Source organism: Psammomys obesus, unplaced genomic scaffold, assembly GCF_907164565.1.
Source record: "Psammomys obesus unplaced genomic scaffold, mPsaObe1.curated_primary_1811, whole genome shotgun sequence".
NCBI classification, from domain to species: Eukaryota; Metazoa; Chordata; class Mammalia; order Rodentia; family Muridae; genus Psammomys; species Psammomys obesus.
In genome coordinates this window covers 13,815,075-13,842,636 of record NW_026596109.1, presented here as the reverse complement: position 1 = coordinate 13,842,636, position 27,562 = coordinate 13,815,075, and the positions used below count along the sequence as shown (strand labels likewise).

Here is a 27,562-nt window from a genome sequence, read left to right as displayed (position 1 = left end):
ATGTTCTTAGCAGCTTTATTTGTATTAGCCAGAATCTAGAAACAACCCAAATGTCCCTCAATTGAGGAATACATACAGAAATTATGGTACATTTACACAATGGAATGCTATGCCGCAATTAAAAACAAGGAAATCATGAAATTTGCAGGCAAATGGTGTGAACTAGAAAAGATCATCCTGAGTGAGGTATTCCAGAAGCAGAAAGGCACACACCCTATATACTCACTTATAAGTGGATATTAGACATATATACTAAACATACTAAAATCTGTACACCCAAAGAAGCTAATCAAGAAGGAGGACCCTGGGTAAGATGATAAATCCTCACTCAGAAAAGCAAATGGGACAGACATGGAAGAGAGAGAAAACAGGCAACAGTTCAGGAGCCTACCACAGAGGGCCTCTGAAAGACTCGACCCAGCAGGGTATCAAGGCAGATGCTGAGATTCATAGCCAAGCTTTGGGCAGAGCGCTCTACAGGGAATCTTATGAAAGAAGGGGGAGAGAGAAAGACTTGAAGGGCACAGGAGCTCCACAAGGAGAGCAACATAATCCAAAAATCTGGGCCCAGGGGTCTTTTCTGAGAATGATACTCCAACCAAGGACCATGGATGGAGATAACTTAAAACTCCTGTACAGATGTATCCCATGGCAGCTCAGTCTCCAAGTGGGTTCCCTAGTAAGGGGAGCAGGGGCTTTCTCTGGCATGAACTCTGTGGCTGACTCTTTGATCAAGTCCCCTGAGGGTGGGTGGGCAGCCTTATCAGGCCATAGAGGAAGACAATGCAGCCACTCCTAATGAGACCTGATAGCTAGAGTCAGATGAAAAGGGAGGAGGAAGTCCCCTATCAGTGGACTTGGGGAGGTGCATGGAAGGAGAAGAGGGAGTGAGGGTGGGTTTGGGAGGGGACAAGGGAGTGGGCTACAGCTGGACTACAAAGTGAATAAATTGTAATAAGTTAAAAAATTTAAAAATCTTTAAAAATACTTTTAGAACTTTTAAAATAGTTCAGTTCAATGAATGTTTGTTAGTGAGTAGAGTTACAGGCGTCTCTAGTGGAAGATAACACTAACTTTAAATTATGACGAATAACTTGGTAAGGACACAAAAGGTCACATTATGCATCTTAAAGCTTGGAGGAAACCTATATCATAAAATAAAATTCCAAAAATACTTTTCAGTTCTCCAAATGCATGCGTCGTCAACTCACAAAAGGAAGAAGTTGAAACACTCTATCTATGTAGAAAGCTAATTTGTCAAACTCGGAATATGCCAAATACAAGTGATGCTGTTGGGAAGTGTCACGTGCATGCGTTCTCTGCTTAAAATATGGCTGAGTCCTTTGGGAAGCAACACACTGACACATGGGAAGGAATTTAAAGGTGCTCCTCTTTTACCCCAATTATTTCACTCCTTTGAATTTATTCTACAAAGACGAAGTTCAGTAGAACAAAAGCAATAATAAAAGATGGCCCAGACAACATTTCCCAAAAGCAAGAAACTAGAGACCACAAACCACACAATGAAGGGTTAAGAAAGTACCCTTGGCCCAGTGCTGGAAAGGGGTATTAAGATGGTAGTTATGCAAACCAACCTACAGCATGAGCAAGCTTGTGTGTGTGTTGGGGGGTGCTTGTACATGTCAGAGGAGCATGAAGGCAGAGGCACCATGAGGACCCAGGGTGACCACTTGGGCTTGGTTCTTGGGATTATGGCTGCATTTTCTTTTTAGGTTTTGGCTCTCTTTGGGGTTTTCTTTTGCAACTTAAACAAAAGCTGAAAAGAAGATCTCAACTAGCTGGAATGTTGGGCTGCCACCAACAAAATGAAATGTGATGGGATGGATGTGAAGTCCTGCATTTCATTTAAGAAATATATTTCAAAAATCCACATGATGGGGAGGAGGGGGTAGGAATGGGACTGAAGAGCTGTTACAATAAAAGAGACCAGATTAAGGGGACAAAAAGACTTCAAATTTACCAGGGCTGGAACAGAAGGACTGGCACAACAGCCACCCCATGCACTTGCATAAAGGACACAGTAACAGGATTAGGAGACTTTCTTCTGGGAGTTAATACATATTGAAACCAAGACTGTATCTATTGGCAGTTGCTCTGGCTTCAAAACACACACTGTCCCTTGTATAACACATAAAACCACAGTGACAATAATAGTGTCTTAAAACTGGGAGGAGGATTGAATGATTCTGTCACCACATTCTCAGTCTTATACCATTCTGTAAGTTCTCTGTCTAGTGCAGTATGAGGCAAGTTTCTTGCTACAGATGTTGATTCAAAGTTCAAGAGTAAGAGATGGCAACCTATAGATCAGGTGCTTCCTAGATCCTGGCATCCATCCATGAGTCCTGTCTTTGGAATTATGTCCTGAAAGAGGAGCCGTAGTGCTTGAGTTCTAATGAACCAGGATAATGCAAAAGTAAGGCTTTCCTCACAATATTGCTGACATGACCCCATGAGGTATGACCATTTCCAAAAGAGAAACCTGAAGTGCTCTGGTTAGTTTTTGTTTGTTTGTTTGTTTCGTTTTGTTTCTGTCAACTTACATAAGTAGGATTATCTGAGAAGAGGAAACCTCAGCTGAGAAAATGTTTCCATCAGCCTGGCCTATCTACAAATCCATAGGGCATTTTCTTGATTAATGGCTAGTATGGAAGGGCCCAGCCCAGGCAGGTGGTTCTGGGTTATGTGAAAACAAAGCTGAGCAAGCCATGGAGACTGAGCTGATAAGCAGCACTCCTTCATGGTCTCCACTCCAGCTCTCAATTCCAGATTCCTGCCTCGAGCCCCTGCCTTGGCTTCCTGCCATTATGGACTACAAGGTATAAGCTGGGATAATCTCTTTCTTCCCTAAATTGGTTTTGGTCAGTGTCTTATCACAGCAACAGAAAGCAAACTGCAATATGAAGCTAAGATAGATTTAAGAGCATGTTTTAGGCCACATACTAGAAAGGCCAGGAGTTAGTGATAGGACACAGGAGTGCGTAAGCCCAGGATCCCCTTTTTCACCATACAGTGAAACATGGTAGAATGACTTTTAAACTATGCATTGGCTGGTGAATTCCACATTTCACCAGCGTTGAATATTCAACACTGAAAAGAGCTCTAAGTAGAAGCCGCATTTGTGACTATGGAAGTATGGTTCGAATCACATTAGAAGTCTCAGGGAACTAAGTTTTAGCTCAGCTGAGAAACATTTCAGTGATAGATACATCATTTGAACTGTTGGGTGGGAATATGGCTGTTAAGCCATGGGGTAGGGACAGGTTGAATGGTGTTAGGGTGCAGAGAACATCTAGGGGACACGTGCAAGGTCGTCTTTGAGCTATAGGTTCCATGACCTTGTAAAGCTTCCTGGCTTTACAAGTCAATCCCTCCAAAATTAAAGATGAGAGAAGTCTGCTGCTGTGCCTGTCTGTAGAAAGCACACATTTTATGTCCACAATAAACGAACTAGTCCACAGGAAAACAAGGAAATGCATTCTACTTGAAATGACCATACGTTTTAAAGAAGCTTTTCATTTCTATACGGAAGAACTAAAATTCAGAAATGGTTTCTGTCTCAATAATAAACAAGAAAATATAATAAAGATATTTTTTACCAACTAAATTGGAAAAATAATTTCAAAGTGGTTACACCCGTTACGAGCATAAAGAATAATGTAACTGATATTCCTTTGGGCCGAGGAGAAACCACACAAAGAAAACAAAAGAAAGTGTAAAGGGAACACAAACATTTCCATCAAGTTATATTTATAAATGATCTAGAATTCCAGATCCTATAAATGGGCCAGGAGGCAGGGGGTAGGAGCTGAGGTAGGTGAATGGAGCTGGAAGTGTGGAGTGAGTCAGCCTGCACCCCAGGTCCCAGCAAATACAGAATTTATACAAGATTTCCAGGGAGCCAAAAGCAAATATAAAAGCTAAGGTCCCAGCACAGGAGGGCAGCAGGCTAGAGATAGGAGAGGGGCATTCTCAGGTAAAGGAATGGACAGACATGGGAAGAGGGCAGGAAAGAAGACAGGTGAATGGCAGCATCAGTACTGATGGCCACTTAGCCATTCTTGCTTAGCTCCCCAGGCTTCCTAAGAGCCCAGGAACTGGACACTATTTACTCTACCTTGCAGTCAAGAAGGCCAATGTTAAGAGGAAGAGCTCGGCTTCAAGCACTGCAGTGAGCTGTAGAGCTGAGAACTGAACTTGGACACACCTGACTCACATTCCCCTCCCCGTAATGCTGGGCTGGATGAGAACATGCAGCGCAGCACTAGATGGCCTGGAATACCTGCAGGCTAACCACACTGTAAGAATTCAACTGGCCAGACGGTTTACTTGGCAGTAGCCTTATGTCCGCCCACTGTGTGGATGTCAGAGTTGATGGTTCCAGATGCCAAGGAGCAACACGGAAACAAACGAGTTAAACATATGCATGGTCCTGTGTGCAAACTACATCCTTGGACAGAACCCGCATCATCATATTTCCAGCAGTGCTATTTGAAATGTTTTCTCTACTTTTCAAAAAGAAAAAAAATTCTCTAAAGTTGTTTTTATCTCTTTATAATTACAAAGAAAGTCACAATGTAGAATGCATCCAAGAAACAAACGGGGGCAGGAGGAAAACAGTCTTCCTCACACATTCCTTGGGCCAGAAGTAAACTGAGTTCCACCTTCCTAGTTCACTTGACAAAGATATTTGTGGCCAGGACTTCTGAAGATAGACACAGGTTCTGTCAACATAGTATTGCCATACTGCCAAACTGAGACACACTGGCCCACCACAAGAATCAAAGGAATCCAAATGTAAAAGCCAAGGGGGAGATACTGGTTGGTTGTGGCACACGCCTTTAATCCCAGCACTCAGGAGGCAGAGTTTGAGGCCAGCCTGGTCTACAGCATAAGTCTCAGGGCAGCCAGAGTGACACAGAGAAACCCTGTCTACAACCGCCCCAGCCCCCTCTGCAAAATAAATAAAATAAATAAATAAATAAATAAATAAATAAATAAATAAATAAATAAATAAATGAATGCTAGGAGAGACCAATAGTACCCAGACAGAAAGCCCCTTTCTGTATCAAATGCAACCAGACAGAATTCTGGGAGTGTGAGCAATTACTCCAACCAAGGTTCTCGGGAAGATCCCAAGTACTGGAGAAGAAATTTAGATCCAATGCAAATATCTTCAGGTAATTTTTGGGACCAGCAGAGGTTTCTGTTTACTTAGAAAACACTCTTGCTCTTTCATTGGTGTGTGTAGCTAATGAGTTCTAATAAACTGGTACTTTTTGAAAGTGTTGCTTGTGCTAAAATACATATTCTTACTTTGTCTCAGGCTTACTGAATGAGGTTCTTCAAAGCCTGAATTTTTAGCTGCATTTTAAATACCGCGGCACATTCTTAAAATTTTCTGCTACAAAGAAAACCTTTAAGCTTTATGTAGATGTTTAAATGAAATAAATTATTACAGTGTAATTTCCTCCAATATCTCCTAATGACTTGAGTCAATGAGAAGGATTACCACACATAACTGAGGACGGGTTACTCCTGTGTACACTCTGAGGTTATGTGGATAGTTTCAGAGCCACTGTAATAGTTCACTTATCTTTCAGAAAAGACAATATATTTGATTTATCTACTTTTTTAATTATTGAGAGAGGAAAGGAGAGCTTGGAAGGAGGTTGGTTCTCTCCTTTGACCTTGTTTTGATTTTAAGGCAGGGTCTCTCTTGTTTCTGCTGTTTTGACACCTACTTCAGGCAAGTTGGCCCTTGAGCTCCTGGCTTATTCTTCCCCTGCCCCCTCCCATATTTCTCTAGGAGCTGCATCTGGATTTGCTGCCAGCTCTAGCCCCTTAGCCAGACATTACTCAACCTTTTCTGAGCCCATTTCATTCATTTCAAGTGTTTAAGGTATCAGGCACATTCCAGGAACTCAAAAACATTTCAGCCAATTAACGCTTGAAACATCCTGATCCCCTCAGCCTCATTCTGCAAAACATGTTTCCTTGTTGTGTCCACTTACAATTTCTCTCTGCCTTCTATGCTAGGGACAATATCCCCGCCCCCCCCTCCCCGTGAGTGTGTGTGTATGAAAGTGCACGCACACACACATGTGACTTTATTAGTTTTTTCCTCATCACTATGGCTAAAATTCTTGTCAAAATAAACTTAGGAGTCGTCCTAGTTAGGTTTCTGTTGCTGCACTAAAACATTCTTACTAGAAGCACTTTGTGTGGGGAAGAACTTATTTGACGTACATCATGAAGGGATGCTAGGGCAGGAACTCAGGCAGAAGTCTGGATGAAAACGCTGAAGCAGAGACCATGGAGGAATGTTGCTTATTGGCTCACTCCGAGACTCACATTAGCCACATTTCTTACACAGCCCAGGGCCATCCACCCAGGGCACTGCCCACAGTAGGCTGGGCTCCCTCACAGCACCAGGAATCAAGAAAATGCCCCGCAGACACGCCAACAGGCCAATCAGTGAGAGGCAATTACTGAGTTGAGGGTTGTGCCTCCCAACTATGTTCAGGTTTGTGTGAAGTTGACGAAAACTATGACAAGGGAGGAACGACTCATTTGGGGCTCATGATTGCAGACAGTTTCTGTTCATTGTACTAGGGAAGTCATGAGGGAGAGGCTTAGGCTATGGTGGCAGCATGTGGTTGGGGCTATCCACACGGTGGATCAGGAAGTCAAGCACCCAACACCAACTTGGGGCAGGATATACGCTTCAAAGGCTTGCCTCCAATGACCTCCCTCTGCTATTTAGGCCTCATCTTTTGAAGTTTCCAGAACCTTCCCCAATAGCACTATCAGCTGGAGAGCAAGCATTTCAAACAGTCTATGAGGGACAGGAGATGGGAAAATGATTTGCAGAACCCCTTTCTGGGTAGTACGTGGATGGATCCCCTCCACACAATTCTGATTGTGATTATCAGTCAAATAGCACGCACAGAGTAGTAAACCAAAGACTTGAACCCAGGTCCCAGTCTTTCACAGCCCTGTTGCCCCCAACAAGGGCATTCTAAGTTACACAAAGTGCTCTCATATTCACCATGCACTTTTACCATAGCTGTGCAATTCCCCCCACTCAACTGACAGGCACCAAGGAAGCAGTAGTGTACTGGATTAGTCTTTGAGGAATGCACAGAGCCTCTGGGTGTCCTCATGAACAGAGACACATGCTTTAGTTTCTCAGGCATTTTATATCACTTAGCCCCCTAAAGCTATAAAAGTGAGCATATCTTTTATTTTATTTAATTAATTAATTAATTTATTTTTTGAGGCCAGGTCTCCTGTAGCCTAAGGCCTTAAACTCACTGTGCTGGCTTGTGTTTTGTCAAACTGACAGAAGCTGGAGTCATCTGAGATTCTTAATTAAGAAACTGCCTCTAGAAAAAGCCCCTGCTCCCCTTACTAGGAGCCCCACTTGGAGACTGCGTCTGTGGGGTACATCTGAGCCAGGGTTTTAGGTCCTCTCCATGCATTGTCCTTGACTGAGGTATCATTGTCTTCTGGGCCCGTGCCAGTCTATATAGGAAGACACTGCAACCAGTCCTGATGAGACCTGATAGGCTAGTGTCATATAGAAGGGGAGGAGGACCTCCCCTATCAGTAGACTAAGGGAGGGGCATCGAGAGAGAAGAGGGAGGGCGGGTGGGCTTGGGAGGAGATGAGAGAGGGGCCACAGCAGGGATACAAATTGAATAAATTGTGATAAATGATAATAATAATAAAAAATTAAAAAATGAAAGGCCTCTATCAGATTGTCTGGAGGCAAGCCTGGATGATGATTAATGTAGGAGGGCCCAGCCAACGTGGGTGGAGCCAGCCCTGGGCAGGTGGTCCAGGAGTGTATGAGGAACTAGGGCGAGCAAGCCATGGGGAGCAAGGTCATAGGAACCACCACTCTTCTGTGGCTTCTGCTTCAGTTCTTGCTCCAGGTGAGTTCCTGCCCTGACTTCCCTTCAGGATGGACGGTGATAGATCATACAAGCTGAAATAAGCCCTTTCCTCCTCGATCTCCTTTTCTTTCGGTCATGGCGTTTTATTACAGCAACAGAAATGCTAACTAAGATACTCACTATGTAGCCAAAGCTGGTCTTGAACTCCTGATCTTCCTGCCTCACCTCCAAGTACTGGCTAACAGGTGGGGACCACTACGCCGGGCTGAAAAGTGAACACATCTTAAGAAGAACCTGCTGAACACCAAGCACGAACTCTCCTTACCTCAGAAAACGAGTGAACCCGTGTTAAACAAGTAGACAAGCCCTGCTGTGTAACCAGTTACTGTTACTCTTCCGCACTGCCCGATTTCCTCGTTCTACAGGTAAGGACTCTGGAAAGTTACGTCTTTGCAGTAAGATCGCAGCTACTTCACAGAAAAAAAAAAAAATTCTCGTCTATGTATCCTACAGTGAGCACACACTGGTTCGTTCACAAAGGATTATTAAATTCTTCACTATATTACCCACCCTTCACCCTTGAATTTTTGTTTATGGATATAAAATTAGAGATCAAAGTATTCCCACTGATGTCTAAATGTCCAAATTAAAAAAAAAATGGTGGTAACAACAGTTGCTGGCAATTATTACGCACTTTATATTTTATCTCTAATCCTTAGAGCAACTCTGTGAAGCGAGTGTTCTCCTCTTGTGGAACAGAAAGCAGAGGCACAAAGGTTATGCTAATACCAAAGCAGGCAGGAGAGCCAGGCTTAGAACCTAGGAGCATTTATCCAAAGTCCTTGCCCTTTCCCAAATGCCACACTTACTTTATTGGCGTCGCAATAAAGAAAATAGAAAAGTGCAAGTCCACAGGGAGATGCCAAGTGGTGTGCCAAAAACGTGTGCCAGACACTGCAAAGATCCAGCAAATCAATGATTACGTAACCCCAAAGGTCATTTGAAACAAAAGAATGAACACACTGACAGCCACAGACATAGCCCATTTTCTGGATGCAACCCCATACCACAGCTTGCAACACTGTTGGTCCCCCAGTATCCGCTTCTTTACAAAGACAGGCTGGCATAATCTCAGGTCATCTAGGAAAAGCTGAGTGGTCCAAGACTCGTTCTTGGAAGTCAGAGTGTGGGATGATTTGAGATTGCTCAGTAGAACTGTCACGGAGCCATGGCCCTTATGGGATCTCTGTCCTTCACCCTGAAGGGTTTTTTTTTCTCTCTCTCCCCCTAGAGAGAGCTTTGCAGGCCACGTGCAACCCTAGTTACACAAGTTACCTCTACCACACATTTAATATTATAAAAAAAAATGAGAACAACTGTCTACATTAAGAATTAATGGAATTTTATTATAGAACAAAATAGAGGAGCAGAGACAGATGTCCTCCGACGGTAAAAATAACAGTTCATATTGTGGATTTGACAGGCTACTCTGATCTTTACAGCCCTGTGAAAAGTGCTTTTCCCATCCCAAGACAACACTGGAGGTGCATGAGCCTCTGCTGAGTCTTAGCAAATCCATCTGCCTTCTCTGAAGTAGGAAGTCCAAGTTCAGAATAAGACACTGACCTCAGTGCCCTGAAGGTCCCCTGCCCAGACAAGATGAGGCCTGGTGTGGACTATTTGATGGCACCATCGCCCAAAATGCACACACCACACAAGGAAAATGCAAAGGCTTTATGAAAAAAATCCAAAGTTTATTGCAAATTGTATTTTGCTTCCCTTCGTTCTTCATTTTTACAAGATTTGTTGATATCCATGATTTTCTCACAGATGTACTTGTTGACTTTGGAGAGTCTCTGTGCAATTTCAGTTTCGTCCACCGTTTCTTGTGCTATTCTGTCATATAAACACTCTAGACAGGGGGGAAAGAAACAGGGAGTTCAAGAGTTAGTGACGAATCCGGGAACAAGCCTTCTAAGGGGAAGAGAGAGGGCATGCCTCCTGACACATTATCTTACAGGATTATTTAAAATCCTACCATAAAGTACAGAAAAAACTGTAAACATATACTTAAAAAAATAATGGTAAAAGCCAGGTGTGGTGGTTCAAACCACTAATCTTAGCACTCAGGAGGCAGAGGCAGGTGAATCCCTGTGGAGTCAAGGCCAGCCTGGTCTACATACTAAGTACAAGGCCAACCAGTGCTACATAGTGAGACCCTGTCTAAAATTATTGGTGATAAGCCTACTGACCTGATGAACACATCCTCCAAAACCCGTGGATGCTGAGCTTCTCTTTCTTCCATCTTCATCAATGGTAACCATTCTCCTGATTATTTTTGCTTTTAAATCTCTTAATGTGACCATGTGACAATGTCCCTAAACATTTTCTTTTCCTGTCTTCAGCCCTTTAGTAAATGTGCCCACCTGTCTATGGGCCCGGTTTGCTGATTTTACTCAGTGGGACACACAATATTGGGGCCACCCTGTGAAGGCCAGCCTCCTTCACTGATGATAGCCACACTTCTGTGCCTTTGATTGTCCACGGATATTTGGTTTTGCAATTGCAAATATCCTTGCCCATGTCTGTGGGTATTTATCCAAAAAATTCTATAATTACTAAGTGTAGGATGGCAATGCTGAACATTGAGGAGTATGCCCTTTCAGCTTCAATGGGTGATGCCCAGCAAATTTTTTTCCCAAAATGTGTTGATTGCCATTTCAAGTGGTAATGCATACAAGTAACTACAGGTTGCCCTGTAACTTCAACAGCACTTGGAACCGTCACATCCTTAAGATTTGTATGTGTGAAGAAGTCACTCCAACTGGTGACCACTAATAAGGCTTAGGATAACGACTCTCTGAGAGATCCTTCTATATTCTATGCTGAAACAGAGCCAGGGCCTGACCAGAGCCTGATTTTCAATGAGTCTTCCAGCCTGGAAAACATCATTATCTAGGACAACAAACTTTAAAGTACCTTTTAGAAGGATGTCAAGAAGTATGTAAGGTAAACATCTGTAAGCCCCTTTTGAGCAATGAAGAATACAATACCCATGTGGGATCGTTAAAAGTACTTCATGTTTATGGAACTGTTAATTTCCCAGAGTCTAGTGCATTGAGTGATAAAGAAGCAAGACTAAATATAAATATATATTGAATGGATAAATGGATGAATAGATGAGTGGGTAAATGAATGAATGAGTGAATGAATGCATGAATAGATGGTAGTTTTCTAGGAAATAATGAGAAGATATAAAAATTCTAGAAATAACATGTAGGGAGATGACTCAGTTGGGAAAGTTCTTGCCTGGAAGGCAGGAAGACATGAATTCTATTCCCAGAGGTCATACAAAAATATCCAGGCTTGGTGGTGCATGCTTGTAATCCCAGCACAAGGGAGGCGGAGACAACTGGATTCCTGGGATTAATTGGCTAGTTAGCCCTGAATAATTGCTCAGTTCCAGGCCAGTGAAGAGACTGTCTCAAAAATTAGGGTGAATGGCACCAGAGAAACAAGACTAACCACTAGCCTCTATGTGCATGTATGTATACACACACACACACACACGTACGTGCACACCACAAACACTCATGTGCATCCACCCAAATATACTCTATAGACATAGAGACCTGGGTATGGGTAGGGTGTGTAATCATGGGCAAAACTAGAACTTCTTTGATCTTGAGTTTCCTCACTTAGAAAACAGAGTGACAACCCAACTATAAGAAACTGTGGTGGATAACCACGGCCTGTCAGCTCACAGAGGTGACACAGGGCCACGACTTGTGCTGAGCCTTTCACTCACATGGGAGGAGTGTGGGCGCTAGAGAGAAGGGGCAGTTCACGGCAGAACCCATGGCTGCTTCACCACATCCTGCCTTTCCGCCTATGAGTAGGGCCTGCTCTCACTGTCCATGCTGCAGGTGTGTGTGCCACAAGTGTGCTTTCTTTGGGCTGCCTTTTCCTCTCCACTGAAAAGAGCTTTAAATGAGGTGCCTTAACTGGCCTCCATTGCCTCCTGAACACCCTTGGCTGTTCAGTTCGTCTGTCTTCGCTTGTCTACAAGGACTGAGGCAAGAGGACAGGCATCTGGGCCTTCTGATTTGTCTACCTACAGTCCCTTCCCTTCACAAAGCTCCCCAAACAGCAAGCATTTTGTCCTCTCTTCCCAGAAGATCTTGGCTCCAATTTTCAGCTTTTTAAGTCCTGCTCATTCTCTCCTGCTTGAAACTACCCAGAGGAGTGAGGAGACTGAAGTCTACCTAGCACTCTGCTCCCATGCCTCTGGGGTTCCCTATGGAGGTACAGAACATGATCTGATAAAATCCAGTCATCCCCACTTCCCTAAGTTCCCTGTGTTAATAGTTGAGCAGCCTTGCTTGGAGTGAATCCCAATCGGGGAGAAGTCTGTCAAGAGATGTTCTGGCTCAAACGTGGCTTTAAGCCCAGATGCCTCTTGGAGAAAACTGGGATAACTGTCGTTATCCAGTGGTGTGTCAAATTAGGCAACCTAGGGAGTTCTGTCTCTTCTGTAGTCTTCAATACAATACAGGCAGGAGAAAGAAGCAAAAGACAGGAGGGAAGGCGTAAGGCCCCCAGAGAGGAAGTGGAAAGAGAGGGGCACACAGTGAGGAATGTGTTCAGGAAGGTCCCCACAGAATTCCAATCATCTTCGTTTCCTGGGGTAGCAGCTCTGAATGGCCCCTCAGGTTGATTAAAAGGCTTTTGTTAGACTCTACTTATTAATCACCTGCAGTTGCTGGGAATGTGTCCCTCTGCGAGGGAGCATTTGAGATTATTGCTTAATTAACAAGGTTTATAACAGCGCTAATGTGTCCCATTAAAAAAGTTATAAAAATTAACCAGAACGCAATGCTGTGGCTCATTTAGAAAGCTCAGATACTCTGCGAAAGGTCATTTCACCTTAATAAGGTTTAACCGTCATTTTGGAGTTTGTCATCAGAGCAAGAGCCAGCTCTGTCCTCCAGCTTTCATCTCTCTAAAGCAGGCTCAGCTGTCTCCCATCGTTCTGCTATCTGGTAGAGAATGATTTTAACATCAAAGAAAAGAGAAAATCCTCCCAGTGCTGTGAGTGTGAAGCCTTCTGCCACTTTTATATGCCCAATGTGACAAAGTATGCTCACATCACACAAAATAAATACAAGCAATCCCAGTCCTGCCAGACAGCTTGCCCAGGAGGAACCAGCCAAATGCAAGCTGGAATGATTCAAATAATTAATCTAAAAATGGTGTCTGTGTGGTGAGATGGCACACAGACCTCAAATCTGCCTGGCTGCAGTGAAAAAGTAAAACATCAAGACAAAAGACTCCTGAAGCCTGAAACCTCAGTCTGGCTTGGCTCACTCTGCCATAGCCAAGGCTCCAGGAAGCCACCGAGAAAAAAAGAACTGAGCCAGGTACTGAGTGCTCTGGGACTCATGGTGGAAGCATCCAGCCACAGTAAGAGGTCAAGGAGTCTCTCTCAGAGGATTAGATCCCCAGCAGATCCACTAGGAGCAGTTGTAGCTGGCACAACAGGAAACACAGAGGCTATTCCAGGCATGAGGAATAACACTTGCAAATCTCCTGAGGCGACAGTGAATGAGGCTTGCTCAGTTCATTCTGCTAATAACTAAAAACTACTGCCAGAGATACAGACAGCAGCCAGACTGTGGACGTGCCATATGGCATGCTAAGAAGTTTATCCTCTGATCATGGGGACTCTGAACTTTCTGGGATGGGTGGGTGGTGGGAAAGGGTTGTATCTCTTTTCTGAGAGATCACACGAGTTACGTTAAGAGGGAAAGGGTCTAGAGGCAAGGAAGTGCAGGGCTAGGAGAGTAGAATAAGCTGGTCAGACAGGGAGGGTTTAAGAGATGTTTAGGAACAGGAAGAATGGAGAGGCAAGCACGTGGGAGGGAGAAGGAGATGTACCTCTCTGGTTATGCTATTCATTAGGAGAAGGAACCTGGGTGGGGGAAGGGAAGGCTGACAGTACTGTCTGTGTAAGTCCGGAACAAGACGCTCATAAAGCTGAGCTTCTAATGCAGATGATGGAGAAAGATAACCATCAAATAAGTAAGAAATGCTGTGTAGAGCCTTTAGCAGGACTAGTGTGACTGAAAGCTGTGGAGGCAGGAGGACAAGAGGGAATTTGTGGCCATCCAGGGCTACAGAGTAAGTCCCTTTCCCAAAAACAAAAACAAATTAGAGCACATAGGTAATAATAATAAAAAAAAAAAGACAACAACAAAAAACCACAAAAGAAGAGGGGAAGTGATCAGTGAACAGCTAAAGATTTATATTATCTGAAAAGAAACCAGAGTAAGAGAGAAAGTGAAAAGCCATATCCAGTGTGGGGGAGGGTCAGTTCCAAGGTCTCGGGGCTTCACGTGCTGAGAACTACACTGGGCAATGAACACGGAGCCCAGACACTCTGCAGTTAATTCCATACCAAAACACGATAGTCAACTGAGGGTCCTGGGACCTGCTGAGTCACCTTCTGACAAGTGTAATGGAATTGGAGGTTGGCATCTACTGAGCAAAGCAGGGCTGCCTTCCCAAGAAAGGTGTTTCTCAGGGCGACCTCTTGACTAAAGCTGCATCATTTCAGACAGCAGCCGACAAAAGGTTGTCTCTTATTATCTAAAAATAAGTGGCTGCCTTCTTCATGAAGCTGTTACGAAGCTTCATGAATTAATCACGAGCCAACCAGGAGGGGAGACACCTGTGTTACATTGGAAAGGCTGCAGACCAGAACGAGAATATATAGGTTTGAATCCAGACTCTGAAACCTCATAGCTATGGCCTTAGGCTTGCTGCATAGTCACTAAGCATCTTGCTACCTTGACCTCTAGAATGCTCGACATAACTGGCCATTTCCTACTGCCCGTATTCCAACCTTAATCTGGGACAGTGTTGGGTCTCCTTGGTCTCTCCAGGGCTCGCCCCTCCAGCTGATGGCCCCTGGGGCTTCCGCAAACCCAAGCTGCTTTCTATGGCTTTCACCTCCCTGTAAGACTGCCTCTGACCACCTCTCTGACCTCACTTTCAGCTGCAAAGCTGTCTCTCCCCTTGAGCCACTTCACTTGAGTCTGCTGTTCTCTACACTACAGTTTATTCTGCCTGACCCACCGTTCCTCTGACCTTCCCAGGCTGAGTTTTCCAATGTTGTAGTTCTCAGCTGGAATGCCATCTGTTCCAACAGGCCTTCTCCCTAGCAGAGCTGATACAGCCCTTTGTCTCACCACATCATGTATGAAACTCAGAGAACTCAAAGCTGCCTGACTGCGTCATAGGTATAGTTGTCATTTGGCCCCAGAATGTGCTCGACTACAGGACTTGCTCAAAATGGACATTCGCCTTTCTGAGTCTTACTTTCTTCAACAAAATATGGCAGACCTAGACATTTAGAGAACGGTGATTAGAAACAGACTCCATAGCTAGCCCTGGCCTCCTGGCTTTCCTCCTGCTAGCTATTATAATCTAGGAAAAAGTACCTACTACTCTGTGACCCAGTTTCCTAATCTGTGAAAAGCATAACAACAGCAGCTCTGCTGGGATAGTGAATTAATATATGTTAAAGTGTTTACGACAGATATCATTTTGATATAATGAGATATAACAAGTACTCAGAATAATTAGCAGTTACTGTATTCATCCTGTTCCTTATACTATACTCCTTACTTTTTCCTGACTATATAGTACTATTGTTCCTAAAATTATTTTCGCCGTGAGACCGAGCTCCTTGTAGATGCACACTGTGTCTTGTCCTTTGTGTTCTAGCAAAGAGTAAGAACTTAGGCAATGGATGGTCATGGGCAAAAGAAAGAAGAGAATATGATGGTAAGAAAAAGGAAAAAGGAGCTAGGCATGGTAGTGCATGCCTGTAGTCCCAGCACTCTGGGAGACAGAGGCAGGATGATTGCTGTGAGTCAGGAAAGAAGGAACATAGAAGAAGAGGAAGGAGGAAGAAAGGAGGGTGGGAGAGAGGGGAGATCGATAAGGAGTATGGATCATAGCCATACTCTGGAGACAAATGACTCTCTGCCTGCCTTCTCTAACACCAGAAAGGAAGCTGCATAAACTGCTCCTCATCTCATCTCACTGACTGCTCTAGACATGGCTAAAATAAGAAGTTTCCCCAGCCTCGGCCTCTACTGCTCTCTAGACACACTACTTCCCATTTGCGCTCCTCTGTTCAAGATGCTCTGCCTCCTGAAGCACTTCTCCTCCTCACTTAACCCCATCTCTGCCTGTGACGGGCATTGAAAGGCCCTGTTCAGCAGCCCTTCTCCCTGGGACTCTTTGCAGCTTTCCCAGAGAGGGGCATCCTTCCCTTATGACAACTCCTAGCACAACCATTGTCCCTTGAGTTGTATTTGTGCCACCATCCACGTTCATTTGTCCTATCCAATTTGGGATCTCTGGTGATAGCTTTGATGCCTGCCTCTATGTTCCTGTGTCCCACTCAGGGCCTGGCTTACTGGGGCTTCAGTAAGCATTCACCTAACTGAATCCTGTATAATACATTTCTGACAGAGGGAAGGATACTGTCCAGCACTGCGCTGTCACTGGGTGAGCTACCTCTGACGATGCTGAGCTTGTGAGGAGAGAGGGGTGGCTTTGGGATCGCATCCTTCTTTTTTTTTGTGGCGACTCCTGTGACGCTTCTGTTTTTCAGAACATCTGTTCCCCAGATCATGACTGCCAAGTTCTTCGTGTACTTAGAATCTCCTTGGGTTACTTGTAGCTGGTGCCATTTCTCCTCGTCAACCCAAATCCCGCTTCCCAGATGGACCTGAAAGAGGAAAGAACACCACACCTGTTTTAGTCCAACATGAAGGCAGCTGGAGGCCGCTTCTGTCCTTTAAACTCCACTTCTCCAGTGTATGGGTTCATGCCACGGAGGCAACACGAGCATCGCCCACGGAATCCCTGCAGTGCAGCAGGCCTAATTCTCAAGCCCCAACATTGTTCTCTCAGACAGAAGGTGCTATGATGCCACTGTCATTCTGATGAAAAAGCCAAGTGCAGCAAGGCGAAATGAGCTTAGAAGTCACTCAACAGAGCTGGGATTCTAAACTGTACTCAGGCTATCAATGGCTGCTCTGAGCTGACCCGTCCCTGCTCAGGACACATGGGCTTATATATGGATTACTCTAGAAAGATGAGACCCTCTTTCACCAGCACATGCTAAGGTACACCTCCTGCTCACATGGTGGAGGCTACATGCAGGGCTCACCCAGGTGTGATAACCCAGGCTGCTGTCTAGGCCTCCTCCCCGAGATTCTGATATATTTGATCTGGGTGTGGCCTAGACATCAGGATGGTTTGGCTCCCTAGATAAGTCCAATTTAGAGCTAAGTTACAAAACCCCTGCCAGCTGGCAGGAGCGGAGCAGCTGCCTGGCTCTGCAGCCAGCAGGCATGTAGCCGTGTGAGGCCTCCCCCAGCTCAAACTGTATCTTCCCTATCTGCAAAGTGGGAGACTTGGATTTCACCTCAAAGTTCATCCTTCTGGCTTAGAACACCCGGGATTTTAAGAAATTAAATGTAGCCACAATGTATCTGGTTTGATTTTGGTAGCACACATATCAGAACACAATCTTGTGCTCCCTAGAAGAGAAACAGCCCGAGTGAGAGTGAGCCAAGAAATCACTGTACTCTCTCTGCTTCCAGAGTGTTTAGCAATGAGTTACAGCTTTAAGGCTTATCCCCATTTTTGGCCTTTAGCTTGCAAACCAACGCTAAAGTTCATTATTATTATTATTATTATTATTATTATTATTAAAGTTTTGACCTTGGCGTTCCCCTTTAGATTGAGTTTCTGCTGCACTTGTAGACAACAGAAATGGTCTCTGTGGGATGGAGGGTAGGGGCCTGCTTATGATCTGACCTTTCCAAGGGGTGCGAGAAGGCTCTGCCAAAAGCCCCTGGTTTTATAAAGACCTGCTGATCATCACCAAGGCATGGTCAGAAGACATCTTGGAGAGGTCCTGGCCTCAGATGGCATACACACCCACAAACTGATGGCAGAATGTAAGAACAATTGCTCAAGAAATTATTAAAGATCCTACTGAAGTTTGGCTTGGGAAGAAAGGTGGACAGTGAGATGGGCAGCCCAGCTAGCCAGTAATATTTCCTGCCTCAATTACTCATGTTTTCTAGCTATCAAAACAAAACAAACAGGCAACTCACTTTGTTGCTAAGTAAATGTTCTGTGTGCCACACCTAGCTTCACCTCATTTTTCTCAAAAGCTCACTCAGCCCACTGTGGGAGGACAGATAACCAGACCCACCGGCCTCTGTGTGCTCAGCATGTCAGTACTGCAAGTCAGTTTGTTCTGCTCACAAAGATAAGCAGCCCTGGGACCACATGAGCTGCCCGGGGCTGGCTTAGCAACTAGAACCCAAGGTCAAATGTGGCCTTTTTCCATGTTCACTTCTGAACTGCAGGTGGGGAGTCTGTGCTAGGTGAGCAGGCATGCTGAGTACAAGGTCTCCGATGGACCTGTGTCCCTCCCCTGACGACACTCTAAAAAGCCAGCCACACAAGCTTCCTGAGATGGGGGAGGCAAGGGACTTTCCCCCAGACTAGATTCTGAAAGAGAAAAGCAGAGACATAAGCAGCAATTCTCCTGCATCAACCTTTTGACTGCCGGGACCATAAGCCTGCACGACACCACCTGGTTTAATTTATTACTCTGGGAGAAAGATGAAGTCATGCAAGCCAATGTCCTAGAAGGAAAAGGAGCAATATTTTTGGGTGCCTATAATGAACTCAACTTCTTTAATCCTCATAACGGCCTTGAGAGTTAGAAACAAGTAGAAACTACTGTTCTCATTTTAAACATGTGAAAACAAACTCGGGGAACTAAGTTACTTTCCGAAAGACATACAATAAGCTAATTTAAAAATCAAAATTCAGTCCCAAATCTGTATGGCCTGGTTCATGCCCTCCTGGCCTGCCTTGACGCAGCCTGGGTACCAGGGTGGGGCTAACGCGGTTGAAAAGGGCACACCTACCACAGCAGTTCTTGGTTATTATAGGTTTCCTTTTGAGTGTTTGGCACCAGCAGGCCACCTGTGCAGGCTCCCAGCACAGTCTACCACAGGCAGACAGGAACTGGAAGATAGCCCAGCTGGCAGGATTTCTCTGCAGTGGCTGCTCAGTCTGGATCACTGACAGCAACTTCCCTGAAACACTGCTTTCCTCCTTTGACTAGCTGACCTCAAAGGCCTTCAGTGCTGTGTTTTCACGCCAACCCTATGGAATCCTGAACAGCTTCCTATTTCGTATCACGTAAGACCTGACCTCCTCAACCTGACTCCCTTCTACCACTAAACCAAAAAGTCTATCCCTCTATAAAAGCTCTGAATACATCCACCTCCTTCTTCCAGGGCAGGGACGGGAGGAGGATGGGCTTTGAGCTGCCAGCCCTGGGTGTGGATCCTGTCTCTCTCTCCTGTCAGCTCATTAACAGGGTCCAGTCACCGTACTTGTCTGGGCCAACCTCCAGCTCATAGAGGGCTAAGTCAAGTACTAAATGAGATGAACTGAGTGTGAGAACATATAGCCAGAGGCTGCTGCATCCTTGCCCCTCCTTTTCCCATCGGCTTCTCTGCCCTCGGATTCCTCTGGTCAGGAAAGGAAGGGATGTCGTTAAGATGACCGATTCCTGTCATTTTAAGCTACCCAGTTTTCCATACCCAGGAAATGATAATCCAGGAAATGTTGCTTAATTGTCACAGGGTTGTTACATCCTGTTGTGAAGTTTCAGCTTACCTACAGCCATTCCTGCCTGACTCAGTCCTACCTGTCATGGAACACTTCAGTGGGGCAAGGGCAAGGCTTTCCCCCTTCCCCCTCCTTCAGAGTGATCAAGACCAGTCTAAACTCAAAGCAGTAGTAAAGACATGGGCATATTTAATCTATTGTCATGGCTTTGGCTTCATCTCTGATGAGTACCTCTTTCTTAAGAGCACAAAGTATTTTCTGGCATCCACCTGAGTACAATGTTATTGCCACAGCATAGACAGCCATGGTCCCTTGGCCTCAGGAAGGTCTGTCACAGGTTCATGCTGAGCAACGACACAAGGGCTGTGGAGGTCAGCACACTCATGGTACAATGTGCAGTTTCCAGGGGTACGACAAGACAGACTGTAAAGAAGCCTGGCCTAGGAACTAGGAGACCCGGCTTTCAGTTCCCTAACCTGTCACATGGAGCAGATGAGGCCCTCCTCTGGGTACATTTTCAAGATCTGTTCCTTAACAGGTGAAGCCATAAGTTAGATTGTTTAATGGTTTTTGTAGTTTCATGAGTTTTTTTTTTTTTTTAATAAATACATCTAAAACACTGGACTTGATCACTTGATCAGAATCAGAAAGTGATCTATGGGGCGAGCCTATTTCATGCAAATCACAGTAACAATTGATCAAAATGTTAGCTCTCCCTGATGGGGAAGGTTATAAAAACATGCCATCTGGTGGGATGGACTTCAAGAACTACTTTGTGAACCATTTTACCAGACAAAAAAATCATTTCTAGTAGCTAACAGCTCAGATTCCAGCTTCCCAGGCCTTGCAGGAATTAGGTCTTCTGCTCACACAGAAGGAAGGGTCAGGTAGGACTGCAGAGCCAGGAACAATAAGGGCAGCTATTGACATGTGACACCTACTGTCTTGAGGAGCTGCCATCCATTTCCAGTGTCTGCTTCCTTTCCTCCCTGTCCACAGAGCCCTCTGTCTGACTACAAATTAGTCTCAAAGAAAAGCTGGGTACGGTTTAGAGCAGCTGCTGGTAAGAAGCAAAAGAGGCATTTTCAAGAGGCGTTGTTTAATGTGTGTGTTAAAAATTAAAGAAGGTTTCTGAGACCTATTTTCTTGGGAAAGAATGTTACTTTTGCAGCAGAGCTCAGAAGCTGCCTGGCAGCCTTCAAAGCAAGAGAGAAACAGATTTCTCTTAGAAGCTACTTAAGAAAAATTCTTCAATCTCTCCACAATGTGGTCACGACTAAAAGGAAATCAAGAGACCCAGAATGGTTCTCTCAGTGTATCTTCAATTTGCGAGGTTTACCAAACTTAGACGGACACTTTTTAACGCCAAAATGGCCTATAGAAAGCATCAATCTAACCTGCTTTTTATAGACAAGGATGTGGAGGCCCAAAAAGGCCAAGGACCGGCCTGATGTCACGCTGGAAGTACAGAAGTTGAGCTATGTATGCTATGAGCTAAGGCTCAGGCTTCCAACCTCCACTCCTCTGCAAAGCTTACTAGGAGAGGCCTCTGAGTGAAGCAAAGACAAGGCCTATGCCCTGCTCAGTCAAGTCCTGGCCATGCAGAGGAATTGGTGTTCAGTGAGAGATGCAGGGCAAGGCAACACATCCAAAGAGAGCCCTGAAGAGAAACACGTTTGTTTCTTTTCCTCAGCTTGACAACATTTTTCTGTTTCAGGCCAGGCAGTAGTGGTACTATATCTAGACAAACCAAGTGAAACAACCATTTTTTTTTCCTTTTAACTAGGAAATGCTATCAAATAGAGCCCACCCAAAGCATGAGGCAAGATAAATGAGCTGACAGAGATTACTCTTAGGGGCCAAGGAGAGGTGAATCCGAAGTGTGTGTGGTAACGGCAGGGAGAGTGTAATGCTAAAGTTGGACAAAGGGATCTGACTACCAGGGTGTAGGTCTTCAGGTGTCATGAGAGAAAATATGAGGTGCTATGTGTAGCCCTAGAGCTGTGGGCCAGTGACTTAGGGACAAGGAGTCCTAAATGGCTCATTTACCCCTGTATTCACAGGATATAGCTGGGGGCTGGGAACACTTAGTTTGTAAATGTTGAATGAATATATACTGAGTTGCTATCTATAAAATGGATAATTCACTTTGAGTTAGGCTTACACATTCTAGGCATCTGGTTTCATAGGAAGGGAGGAAGAATTTCAATCTATCAAAGGAAGTCTTTTAAAAAATATTTTCCATTAATAAGCTCTTTTGAAATGACAAGCTAATTTCATAGCTATTTTGACACAATAAATTTTGAAGAGGAAGATGGGAAGTCCCAGCAGAGCTAAGCTACTGTGTCATAAATTCCACAGTCAGTGGGGGTGGGGCTAGGTTAGGAGGGCAGCTAGCCACATGGGGTTTCAGAAAACCCCCAAGCTCTCCACCTTTCCTCTGACTAGCAAGCACCTGGAGGAATGGATATTGAGCTGAGAACACTACCTTGCCATTGTCTAGGATATACTTGTCCATGACAGGCGCAGGAGCGGGGTAATAGGACGACGTATTTGCTTCCTCACTGAAAGTGCTCCGTAACTCCGGCTCGGGCTCGAGACATTCTGATTTTACTTTTTCCAAGTCAATGGCGGGACCTAGGCAGTTAAGAAAAGAGATCTGTCTAGAACTCCAAGGAAAATAAAAGGCAAATATTCTTAACTATGCATCTATCAGCACATAGCGGTACTAAAAAAAACAAAGCTAGCTGATTCTTGTTCTTTATGCTACACCTAAACCCAGACGTCAAAGCACAACGAGGCATGAGTGTCACAGGTGGAATGAGAGGGTAAGAACTAACTAGACTTCAGTAAGTAAGTGTGACTGAGGGACACCTTGTAGGGTGTCAGTGTCAGGAAACTCGACTTTTTGCAAAGGGAAGAGGGTGTGTTCCGACTGCTGGAGAAAGGATGGCAATTACTAGGATATGCAAACTGTGGGCTTGCTGACATCTCTGGGGCCTGTGATGGAGAGGCCAGGAGGACAACGGGAAAGAAGGAAAGCTATGGGGGGAAATGAAAATGACGCCCCGCCTTCCTGGGACTGAGGATCTGAACAAAGGCATGCCAACCAAGAGATTAAAATACGACACAGAGGAAGCTACTGATTGCCTGATATAGCGATCATTCACTTTTTATTTTAATGCAATCAACAAAAATTATGACATTTAAATAGTGAAAGGAAGCTGGGGAAATGGTTGCTGTTTCTAGGGGGCCTCTTTTTTCTTTCTTTTTGTTTCCTACTTGCTTTTATAATGACAGAGTATTTTTCTTTTTAAATCATCTATTGTGTCTTGATTACCAAGGAACAGAGAAAATAAGGTCAAATGGCTGGATTAACTTGTCTGGGAGACAACTTCAAAAGTCTCTAGTTTCACATGCTGGTCTTGACTAAACTTGTGGAGCTGTGCATTGCTGTGTTTTTACCTTAAGTGACGAATTCGGAGTGCAACGTCTTATCCTGGTGGCATGGACAACAGAGTACAAAGCTCTTTATTTACTAAATCCTTGTGTAATGATCTGGTTGCAACTCTATGCTCAGTTGCCATAGCCTACATTTTGGCTGATGGAGGGAATGTCTCTGTGAGTTTGTAGGTAGAGGTTCCTCTGACAGACAGGGTTGCCGGAATAACAGTATCAACCCTGAGTTGCTGGCAGATAACAGCTGCCAACTACAAGAGAGTCTCCAAAGATTTAAGCATGAACTTTGCGCAGGGCTGGCCAGAGAATGGATAAAGGCCATACTGGTGCAGATGAAGGAATGCACAGCGCCCTGGTACAGACTGAGCCCCACCCCTGCTCTGCCATGTTTTGGTTTTGTGACTAGAGGTGAATGAGCTCCAGATGAAGAAAGAAGCCGGTGGAGTAAAGGACATATAGTATCCTTATCTTTCTGACAGCATCTCCTAAGTGCGCCCTATACAAGCTCCAGGCCCAGCTCTTTAAAATTTTTTTCCCATAATGCACAAAACCTGGCAGGTATTTTCCAAATGTTGGTTAAAGAAGAAAGGATTATAACAAACAATGCATCTAAAGTCTTGGAAGTACCTGCCAAAGTTCCTCCTCCACAGGTGTGAATTTTTAAGATACGAATAAGCAAAAATTTTGATCTTTTCTCAGCTCTAGAAAATCTAATTACTCTGCTTTCCTATAAGGAAAGGCTGAGGTGTTGCTGTCTCATCCGACTCTGATGTTCAGTGGCAGAAAAGAGAAACCGGCTGAGAAGGCCCAGTGCATCCACTGGCTCTCAGATGATCTTTGCAAAGTCCCTGAAACCTACTTTTCTTTCTAAAAGAGAAGACCGTTAGGCAAAGGCTAATCCCACCACTCATGCTTGGGAGGATCAGGTGTTCAAAGCCAGCCTCATCTGGAATGCAAGTGGCCAACCAGCCTGGACTACATGAGACCTTGTCTCAAACAAGAACTCGTTGGCTCAATGGCTGCTACAGATAACTTCCATGTGACCGTGACCTTGTTCCTTCTGGCTTACCAACCCCTTACACTTAACATTAACTCCCCACCACAGCCTGTGAAGGCTCAGGACAGCCAGCCTCTAGGTTATAACTTGCAAGCTGTGCTTGCAGCCAGCTACCCCTCTACCTGTTTTCAGTATCACACTGTGAAGCTCTTCAAGAGTACAATTTTACTCACTGAAGCTGTGGAGCCTGGGTAGCATCTGGGACACGGCCGGATCTTAGTCAATTCTCTATGACGTGAGAGGGCAGAAAGAGCTGGAAGGGGTGGGTCTGCGACGGGTGTGGGCAAAGATTCTCAAGTGTTCTGCTGAGTAACATGTTGGGGGAAGAAGTGTGGGTAGGAAGGAATGTGTGTAACCCTTTGTACAGTCCAAGCAGAAATCATGACTAGATAAACTTCAGAAGCAGCTAATCATAATGAACAGTGTAGGGCTAGGCTATAGACACCTGACTCTGCACCCATACTGGCAGAGACTGGAAGATCAGGAGGTAAGTGTCATCCCTCTGGCTCAATGGCCTGTTAGTCCATTCTCCTGAGATTCCTTTCTAGTCCAACTGGCCTCCCCAACCTCCACACAGACACCTTCTTTTTGGTGATTCAAGGCCTGACTCAAGTGACACTTCTTATAAGACCCTGATCCTTCAAATAGAGTGTTCTCCCCACCTGGCTTGGGATTAAACACTGGCTTTGAATGTACTGTATAGGAGGGGAGGGCTGTGACTTTGCTCCAGCAGAAGCACCCCAGTGTCCTTTGTACCCTCCCTGAAACCTCCCTCACTCCATAGATACACCTGGTGCCTCAACTAGGCTGAGAAGCTGAGTGCAAGCAGGGACTGGGCTATTTTTTATGTCAGACACCAGGGCTCACTGGCACCTGGTCAAATTCTCTTCTCAAAAGAGAACTTGTACAACTCTGGCCTAGCCTCACATGAAGGAAGGAAGGACAACTTGACAGGACTGAAAACTGAATCAGTTAAGCATATATATCTATGCTTCTATCGCTACACACACACACACACACACACACACACACACACACACACACAGATAGAGAACAAGAACTTCAGAGTCTAGCGCATGTGGCATGCTGGGTGCTCAGTAACTCGACCCCACTCTCCATTCCTACACATCTACTTGGCACTTTGACTCTGCTAAACCATGAACTTGGTGAGTTGCGACCCGCTGCTGGTGTGTTTTTGCCCCTCATACTGAGCACAAGACCCTACCCAGAGGCCTTGCAAACACTTCCACCCCCTTTCTTATTCCCCAGAAATTGTCAAACACTGAGGCTACTGTACTGGCTCTCAAGGAAGAGCATTTCTTATCAGCTCGAGTCAGCGTCACTCAACAGCAGTGGCAGTGCTCTGTAACAGCCTCCTCCCGTGGCAAAGTGCAGATGCAGAAACTACAAACCTCGGCTGCAGCCTCAGCAACGGGGGCAGCTGAAGGGAGCTTTCAGCAGACATGGCTATGTCTCCAAGATAAATGATCTTAGGAAAGTCACTTCATCTCTGAACACAGCTTTCCTCCTTACAAAAGGGGATGGACAAGGGACACCATGCAAGCTGTGAGGATTCTTGAATAGCCAAGGATGGAGGCAGGCACACGACAGAGGCTCAGAACGTGCAGATGAATGGGAGAATGAATCAGTCGGTAAGGCACACATTCAGAATCAGGAAAGAAAAGGACAGCATCCAACAAAAAAACACCACCAACAAAAAGCCCCACGTTGTTTCCTGGGAGAGCAGAGGGAGGGCCTCTAGTGCTTTTAATTTAAGACGCTGGGGTGGGGGGTGGGATGGGCGGGGGGGGGGGGATCATTTCATTGCAAATTTTAGTCGGCTCCATTCCCGATGTTGGCAATTTACATCTCATTACAACAAATGCTTCAGATTGCTGTTTTGCTTTTTAAAATTTCTGAGGCATTGTTCTGCCTCAAACACATGTGACCAAATTAGCCACAATAATAAGCACTTTCGCTAGCAGACAACACTGTACATTCTGGTGCAGATATTTTAGGTAACAAAGAACTTTTTTCATTTTGTGGGAAGAGTAGGAATAAAAAAAAAAAAAGGCCTTTTGGTCCACTGGCATTCTGGTAGTGACACACAGTTGAGGATTATTTTGGGGAAAATACACCTTCCATAGAGAAAAGCCTCTCAGCCAAGTAAAGAAAGCTTTTCAAGGGCACAAAAGGTCGTGCCTGTCTCCTCCTTCAGTCATTCATGAGCCCAGTCACCATACAAGCTCTGACACACAACCCACACAAACACACTCACCACACAAGCTCTGTGAGAGACACTGAGGACTCCAGAACAAACAGAAAATAATTCAGCTTTTCGGAAGTTCATGATTTAGCATGTGAAATATTATTATGCCGTATACAGATGTGATAGGTGCATTGTGGCCTTAGGCTAAAAGACATGCTCTAAATCCTGCAGTCTATCGCCTCTGCCGATTTAAGCCCTAGTGATTCCTCTTGTAAAATGAGGACTGAGCCACAGAGGAAAACAGTCTGTTTGTTAGTAAAACAAACAGATGAAATTGAACTCTACCTTACTTTTATCTTAACTCTGAAAAGTTGCCTCTTGATATAATTTCAAGGAGACCTGGAGGTCACCTGTGTCTTCAAATCATACACATGTCTGGACATTATCAATTCTGACTTACTTTGAAATCAAAGAGTTCAAGGCAGTAGATTTCTTCTTTAAAAAATTAAACCATGTTTACTTCTAGATGTCTACAATGAGCCTGAAGTACAAGTCTAGTTTTCCAAACTACAAAGTGAGTCCAAACTCCTGAAAGCAAACAGAACACCTACTGTGGCACACGGGCATTTTAGATTTAGAGAACGATGTTCTGCTTTCTTGAAAAGAATCTGAGCACAGACAGGAACATAAAACAATCAAGGAGATAAGCAAGTGCCTTGGGAAGAGGAAGGTAACCCAGGCAGGGCAGGTGGATGTGCCCCTGTGGCCTAGGGCAGAGCAGGCTCACTGGCATCTGTGGACCGTTCCATGCCCTGGAGGATGGCCTTGACCACATTCATGTAATATTGTGACTGAACCGTCTTAGCTTCTACAAGTGCAGAGACAATCTGTCCTGGTTCCTTCTATTACATACCTAATAGGTATGTAATAGATCCACACCTATTACATACCTAATAGATCCACACCTATTACATACCTAATAGGTATGTAATACCTAATGATGAGCTGATGAGCTCATTACTGATGAGCTAGGTAGCTTTGAGAGATTCACAGTCAAACAGCTGGAGAAACAGGCGACAGACGGCTACAACCTCTGTGTAACTGACAGGAGGGCTCTGGAACAGAAGCAAAAGCAGCCATGGCATTTCTAGAGAAGTCTAGGACTTCCTCAGA

At 44.8% G+C, this 27,562-nt stretch overlaps 2 protein-coding genes across 3 annotated transcripts in view; both read right to left on the bottom strand.

Moving 5' to 3' along the window:
* Agbl4 (AGBL carboxypeptidase 4) overlaps nucleotides 1–27,562 on the bottom strand; it is a 1,202,140-nt gene that overhangs the window by 171,171 nt on the left and 1,003,407 nt on the right. The window lies entirely within an intron of this gene.
* Nucleotides 9,327–27,562, bottom strand: part of Bend5 (BEN domain containing 5) — a 46,068-nt gene continuing 27,832 nt past the window's right edge. Inside the window, exons 4-6 of the mRNA XM_055628942.1 lie at nucleotides 22,153–22,301; nucleotides 16,512–16,725; nucleotides 9,327–9,834 (exon numbers count right to left, since the gene is read on the bottom strand). Of these exons, the coding sequence (XP_055484917.1) occupies nucleotides 9,677–9,834; nucleotides 16,512–16,725; nucleotides 22,153–22,301 (521 nt within the window). The 3' untranslated portion in view covers nucleotides 9,327–9,676. The remainder of the gene's footprint in view (nucleotides 9,835–16,511; nucleotides 16,726–22,152; nucleotides 22,302–27,562) is intronic.